The sequence below is a fragment of the Melitaea cinxia genome, chromosome 28 (assembly GCF_905220565.1).
Source record: "Melitaea cinxia chromosome 28, ilMelCinx1.1, whole genome shotgun sequence".
NCBI lineage: Eukaryota > Metazoa > Arthropoda > Insecta > Lepidoptera > Nymphalidae > Melitaea > Melitaea cinxia.
This window is the reverse complement of record NC_059421.1, coordinates 6720934-6728806: the sequence shown is the minus strand read 5'-3', so window position 1 is coordinate 6728806 and position 7873 is coordinate 6720934. Positions and strand designations below refer to the sequence as shown.

Below are 7873 nucleotides of genomic sequence, written 5' to 3'. Positions count from 1 at the left end.
CTGCGCCAATGGTACAATTGAAATTCTTTAAACTTTTAAAGCATTTATCCACGGGGGTGACAGCTTTAGTTCCAACAGAACAGTTTTGGCGCTGCAGTCGCCACATTCTAAGCCTGCCAAGTGGTTTATATGTGTGTGTTTAAAGTGACATTTAACATGATTGGCTGATTCCTGACATTTGTATTTTGAGAATTGACATATTGTTAAAATCTTGAATTTATTCGTTGTTGTATTTAGAAACGATACATACTTGCAGTATTTAATATCAGGGCTTCCAAGTAAGAGTACGTAAAAATACTCTCCTCAAAAACCAGGTTTTAAAATACTTGAAAGTATTTATTAGTAACAACTACTCTGCTATCGCACGCAAGAATGGCGGCGTTCAAATACAAGTGTTGTGTTGGTGATTGTGATGCAACAAGCTCCAATTATAGACTTTTTTGCATGCCCTTAAATGTTAATTTAAGGAAACTATGGCTATCGCTATTGGTTCCGACAAACCCTAATTTACTCGGACTAACCGAGAACCAGCTGTTAAAAAAACGTGTCTGTGAAAGACATTTTGACGAGACTCAATTCGATAAATCTGGCGTTAGAACCCGCTATTCATATCCATGTCTTTTTACGGAAATGGAAATTGCTCATGGCATACCTCTTGCTAAGGGTAAGCATTTATTACTCCTAGCTTACAGTTAGTTATCACCTTTCAGATATTGTCTTGCAATAGCAGTCTTATTTTCTTACTACAAGAGGTACAAAAAATGTTCAGCTTACTTTACATCCAATCTTCTATTATACTTTACTAATTTATGTCATCGGCCTTTATGCATTCACTGCTGAATTAACCTCTTTCAATGAACGCCAAGTCAGGCAATACTTTCACATAATAAATCATGAAATAAATTTATTTAGTATGATTAAAGTGCTTTGTGAATAGAGACCTTGTAGCTTTTCTCCGTAGCTGATAAAGATGGTTGATCCCCTACTCATAGCATCAACTCAAATCAGCTACTACTCGGATGTCTGTGTTGGTTTGAGTTGAATGCTAGAAATCATCCAAAATGAATCTTCATGTTGTCTTGTACTTCATTATATTAATATTAATGTATATATTAATTTTAGGTTGGAATTTTATGGATGACCATAGTTACTGTCAGGGCTATGAACAAGAATCTGATAATTCAATTGGTGAACCAATTACAATGACAGGTATGTAATATTAATAACCATTAATTTTTTTCTATATTTAGTATAAGGTAGTTAGGCTATTACTGCATCGCTGCTGAGGCTGTGACCTTGGAAGTACTCGCTTAGCACTGTTGTGATCGCTATATTGTCACATTTTGTGAAGTTGGCACAACCGAAGAATGTTTCTGGTTTGTTTGTACCACATACATATGATATATATATACATATTATAAAGTTTATTTAACAACAGACACATATTTGTGTGTATTTTCATATTGTTATTGTTCTAATAGCATTTATTTATAATTATGTTTTCACATATTTCTATCAATATTACTTGTGCTAAACAAAATCTAACATTTAATTTCAGGTAATATTTTCGACATGCATAGGTATTCACTCCCATCAACCAGCTATTCAAAAGAAGTTATAGCACAACATCAGGAAATAGGTAAGTGTTTTTTAAATGCTTTAATTTATTATAGGGTTTTTACAATTGGTGGTTAACTCCCAAAAATTAAGTGTCTGAATAATGTACTGAATGTATTGTATCTTAATGTCTCATATTAATTATTGTCCTATACAATGATTTTGTACCCTGTTTGTAAATGATTAAGTAATAAGACTGTATTTTAGGAAAGTTAAATGTTTTTACCATTGTGTATATTATATCTTTGTTACTTTATGAAGAAAATAACTTTTATTAAGAGCATATTTTATTAAACATACATACATATTTTTTAGTCTACCTTCCATCAAGCAGCTGCTTTTTGAGTTTACCTACATGTGTTCAGAAATTAACTTAATATAATAAGACCTATTAGGGTGTTTATTAAGGGATATTGTGAAAATAGCTGTTTGTAGTTAAAACAAACTTGTGGATCACATACAAGTTATAGAGATACATTCCCAGTGATTATGTCAGTATGATAAGTTCAAAAGTTTTATTTAATTGCCCTCCTCAGTTTGTATTATTTTTTATTATAGATGTATCCTCTGGTATGGTTTCTGTGACTGAGAAAAATGAACACAAAGTTTCCAAGACACAAATGAGCACAGGTATCATATTTCTTTCTTTTTTGCAAACAAGGTGTCTTATCACCTTATATTGAGTGTCTACTGATTCCCACAGACACCCCTACAAACAAAGATTCATTCCCAATTTTTTAAAAAATCATTACCAACTATCTTGTCTAATGAAAATATATTCCTAAAATCGTTGAGAATAAAGAATCTTCATAAATATTTGCAAAGATTTCACAAAGTTTTTCCAATATATTATTAGCATTAAAAAAAATATATTTATTTCAGGAAAGTCACTATGTTTTAATAAGGAAATTCGCAATTATGTTAAAAAATGTAAAAAAATTGCTGTAGATAATCAGAAGAAGACAAATAGTCAGATTCTACAAAGTGCACAAAAACAAACTGAAAATCATTTGTTTATGAAAAATTTTTACAAACTTAATAACAAAGCCCAAGCATTCTTGTTATTGCAATTAAAACTTGCAACTAAAAACAAAATGGCAAGAAGATTTAGTTTAGAAGACAAATTATTTGCCCTTGCTCTGATGAAGCAAAGTCCAAAAGGATATAAATTACTGGAAAAGATGTTTGCTTTGCCTAATAAGAGGACACTAGTTCGAATCTCAAATACTATTGATTTGGAATGTGGTATTAATGAAAATATTTTTGAATATATAAAGAAAACCACAAAAGACTGGACAATTAGTAAAAAGCTTTGCTCAATAGTTTTTGACGAGGTGGCACTGACACCACATCTTACATATAATGAAAGCAAGGACAAAATTATTGGCTTTGTTGAAATAGCAGGAGAAAGAAAGCCAAAGTTAGCTGACCATGCTTTGGTTTTCATGATCAGAGGCATCTGCTCTTCATGGAGACAATGCATTGCATATTATTTTTGTGAAGGAACTGTTTCTGCTGCAGAATTGCAAAACATCTTGCATGAAATGATCCCCGTTATCGCCAATACAGGCTTAAAACCAGTGGCACTTGTGTGTGACCAAGGGTCAACATTTAGGTCATGCTTTAAAAGGCTTAAGGAAGCGACTGCTAGACTACGTAGTAATCAAGGAAGAGAAAATGGTAAGTTTCTATTTGTATCAACTGTTATTACTTATGTATAAATATAATTTTACAAGTATTGATGAGTTACAGTTATTGATGAATGTCACCACCAGTTTGGTTTTTTTAGGGTTATAATAGTGAGTCTCTACACCAGTGCTCTACTACTGTACTCATTGAGTTAAAGGACGGACAGAATTTGCGTGATTGTCTGTTACCTATTTGTAATAAAATTAATTTGTAAAAGTATCTGTTGTTAAGTTGTTGATTGAGGGACATAATATAGGAAACACAAGAAACAGGGATTTTATAATGAGATTGATTTTAATTTTGTGCTAACTTTAGATATTATATATTTAAAAACACTATTTTTTTATCCATCGCAATCCCTTGTTCATCACTCTAATTTTCATTGAGGATTTTAGTGATTATCAAATGGATCCTTCTAAACTTCCGAGTTTTGAAACATTCATGTACCTACTGATTTTTTTTTTTCATCCTATGAATAACCATTTTGTTTCAACTGCTAGCTGACTCGGCACTCGTTGTTTTGCCATATAAATTATTCCCCCCCCCCCTCTTATGACTTAGGGGGATGAAAAAGAGATGTTGTTTGATTCTCAGACCTACCCTTCTCATGAAATATGCACACAAAATTTCATGAGAATCGGTCAAGCCGTTTCGGAGGAGTTTAACTACAAACACCGCAACACGAGAATTTTATATATTAGATTATTATTGTATTAGTTAATTATTACCGAATTATATTAGTTAAACCCAGTTGTATATATATTTTATGCTATATTATGTTGTTTACAAGCTATTATATTATATATTTACTATTTCAGACCTAAAACACATTGGTTTTTTAAGAGCCATTTCACAAAAATCGGTAACAATCCGCGAAATTGTAATATTTTGACGTCGTTAATCTCAGTGTTGGATGCAATAATGTAATTTATATTCTTGAAATATAATAGAGCAACCTTTGTTGTAGTCCATAGTCCGATCAGAATTTTGATTTATATTATGTGTATAAAATTATTAACCTTTTCATCAGCCTCCTCCCTGGGTAAACGGTCGCAATGTATACTTTGAAGTCCTACTTTTCAATAACCTCTACGCTGAAACCATTTTAAAAAAATATCATAATATGTGGAATATAATTTTGTTGTCCACTATCATAGATTTTTATTCCATTTGTATCTCTATTAAACGATAAAAAAAATTTAAAGTTACGAATATTTTCCAAATAAGTACAATTTTAAAAGCGATATTTCTCTTAGAAAACTAAGAAATTTTAACGAACTATCTTCATCAAAGTAAACTTACATCATTAAGGAATACAAAAAAAAAATAATTATAAGATGTAATTATTTTTAATACATTTTATATTAAATAATAAAAAGATAGTATATATTGCCACGCATCAAGCCCGGTAAATCAGTCGAGCGCTAGCGCTCTTAGAGGTAAGGTCCACGCCAAATTCTGCGCAGCCGTCTCTTTCGCTCACACGCGCCAAGCGCCTGTTGTTATAGCGGATAAAACGCATTTGATACTTTCATAATAAAATATAAATAAAATAAACATATTACGAAAATGACTGTAAAATAATATAATGATAATTTCTGTAAACAAATGTATAATTTAATTTTCTTTTCTCACACTATCAATACAAATAGGCATTTCAATCTGTTTGTCTTGTTATTTGTTAATTAATATGTTTGTCGGTGTCGATGTCATTAAATGCTTTTTTATTCATATCGTAAATATTAGATTCATTCGTAAACTGAAAAAACTAAATCAATTTAAAAAAATTGTTTCATAAAATTGATTTTTTTAATTTTATTTTAAATTTATTGACTGTTGTTATATAACATACTTGAAATTTTTAACAAATTAATTATGTAAAAAACATTTTATACCATAGTTATAATTTTTATTATACATCAGAAAATGATCACGATGGTCTTTCGGTTGTCACACTATACGTACTAACACAAAGATCGCGCGGCTCGTACGACTCGCGCGATGCGACCAAATTTACCTAAACTTGCAGAGCGTAAAATTGTGAAATGGCTCTTAAATGCACATTTGCCTTTTTTAACTAATAAAAAAAATTGTTTCAGATTGTACAATTCACATAGCTGGACAAGATCTCTTTCTCTTTCATGATCCTCCACATTTACTAAAAGGTGTTAGGAATAATTCCCTAACAAAAGATATTATGTATGAGGGCAAAAAAGCGTCATGGTCAGATATATTGTATATATATGACTTGGACAGCAAAGGGGGGCATACCAAGGCAATGCCAAAATTGACTGCACAGCATGTGAACCCTAAATTAATAAATAAAATGAAAGTTAAAACAGCTGCCCAAGTGCTAAGTGCCCGTACAGCTGCAATGCTTAATTATACTCATGCTCTTCGTAAGTGTATATTTACTAGTTTTATGTTTGATAATTAAGATGCTTTTGATCTACAGTGAATAGAATGAGTCGTCATGGGTTTCATCCTGAACCTATGCACCATTGAAAAGAACTTTCAAGAGAACATTCTGTAGATTTTTTTTTATGTATGCAATGGCACAAGTGCAGTAGGAATAGATGTGGCTACCAGACTTAGGCAAAACCTTAATACCTTAAATTTAATCTTCAATATTGTAAAATAATAAATCATTACTGTACAAAATACTCATGGCATTAACAAGAAATATAGTAATATTCATACAAAATAAAATGTTTCAGATAAGAGACTCAACACTCCAATGGAGACTATGAAAACAACTGCAGATGTGGTCGAGTTTTTTGACAATTTGTTTGACAGTGTTAATGGATCTTCAGGTGGCACAAAAGGAAAATTAAGATGTGCTGTTAAACCTTCTTCACCACATCAGCAATTCTGGCGGAAATCTATTAAGATAATAAAAAATATTAGATATATTGACACCAACAGTAAATTAGCCAAACAGGCAGCGAAGCCTAGACATGTGCGCGTTCCGTCCTTAGATGGATGGAATACTACTCTAGAAAGTTTTCTAGGGTTAGCTAAATTATTATTCGCGCAATATGAGATTGAATTTTTTTACCCAAGATTATTAAACCAAGATCCCCTAGAGAATTTCTTTGGACGTATAAGAGCGATAAATTACCGCAACACTAATCCCGACGCCAATACGTTTGTGTACGCCTTCAAATCACTAGTTTTAAGTAACATATCGAGCCCTCACTCAAAATTTTCAAATTGTGAAGAAGACGACGGTGCTACTCTGATAGATTTAAATTTTCTATTCCATTCATTAAAAAATGATAATTATGATGAAAATACATTTCCTTGTCGAGAGTTAAACGCACCGCCCTCTTCAAAAAGCCCCTTGGACACAGAGGGAAATATCCTTCAAAATGTTATAAACGAGAAAGTGAGGGTTCAAACATCAGCGTACACTGCAGGATACATCTGCAGAAAGCTAACAAAAAAATTTAACTGCAGTGTATGTGCTAAAACCTATACTACTAAAGAAATCCAGGGGATTCATAAATACATTCAATATAGGGAGTACAAAAGATTAAAAAATAATAATTTAGTATACCCTAATGAACGAAGCCTTAGATTATACAGAGAGAATTCCCAAATTATTCACAATTTTTTAAATACATATAGCTACCAAAATAAAATAAAGAAAAATATTAAATATTTTATAGAAAAAAGCGACATGTCTTGGTTGGGATGTCAAAAACATTACAAAAATGTAAGAGAATATTATGCTCGATTAATAAATCGCCTGCAGTGCCATAATTGGTGCAATATTAATAATAAAATATTGTGTGGCAAAATAGAAGAAAAGTATGTTGTAAAAATGCATACAATGCAGCAATTAATGTTAAAAAAATATAAAACCCATATATTAAGGCAAAAAAAAAACTAATTAAAATATGAAATGAACTGATTTTTTATTATGATTGTAATTATATTATTAGATTAAGAGACATCAATGTATGTAGTCCCAATTCAAGAGTCATCCAAACTTGCCTACTGATTTCCTGATGAATGAACAAATGAATGCTTGCTAAATAACAAGTCAATTCACAATATAAAATATATTGATGGCTTTTAATCTATGAATTTATTCCTTTTCATATTACTGTCTTTGCTTTGAGCGTGAGACGGGTTTTATAATCAGAAACGGATGAGAAGTAGTAGCTGTAAAAACAGTCTTGGGATTCAAACAAAGATAATAACAAACTAAGATACTAAAACTAAAGTAACGTATTTTCTTATCCTACTCATCAAGAATAAACTGACTACTAAATTAAAGAAGCTAAAAAAAAGTTTATTGCTTCTGAGAAGTGGAACCAAAAAATACGTTGAAGACAAATCTAGATCTAAAGGATTTTGTTTGTTAGGAGTTTTTTAAATTGGGCTTTTTATTTAATAGGATCAGAAAGTATATCAACGGCTCCAAATCTACCAGTATATTTGTTTTGTTTGAATCTTGTACCAATATTATCCAGAAATCGTACAAAATAGATAGTTGAACAAAGCGTTCTCAGGATTCAAACAAAGATAGAAATAAATGAACAAATATACTGGAAGATTA

At 31.1% G+C, this 7873-nt stretch overlaps 2 protein-coding genes across 2 annotated transcripts; both read left to right on the top strand.

Annotated features, from left to right (window-relative positions):
- The first annotated feature begins 362 nt into the window (after positions 1-362).
- Positions 363-2704, top strand: LOC123667449. Its single transcript, XM_045601345.1, has 5 exons — positions 363-664; positions 1123-1209; positions 1559-1639; positions 2500-2629; positions 2671-2704. Exons 1-5 carry the CDS (start codon positions 373-375, stop codon positions 2702-2704), a joined length of 624 nt encoding a protein of 207 aa, XP_045457301.1. The 5' UTR covers positions 363-372.
- A 75-nt stretch (positions 2705-2779) lies between these two features.
- LOC123667448 lies at positions 2780-7218 on the top strand. Its single transcript, XM_045601344.1, has 3 exons — positions 2780-3297; positions 5406-5705; positions 6024-7218. The coding sequence occupies exons 1-3, from the start codon at positions 2799-2801 to the stop codon at positions 7199-7201; spliced, it is 1977 nt and encodes a 658-aa protein (XP_045457300.1). The 5' UTR covers positions 2780-2798; the 3' UTR covers positions 7202-7218.
- Positions 7219-7873: the final 655 nt, after the last annotated feature.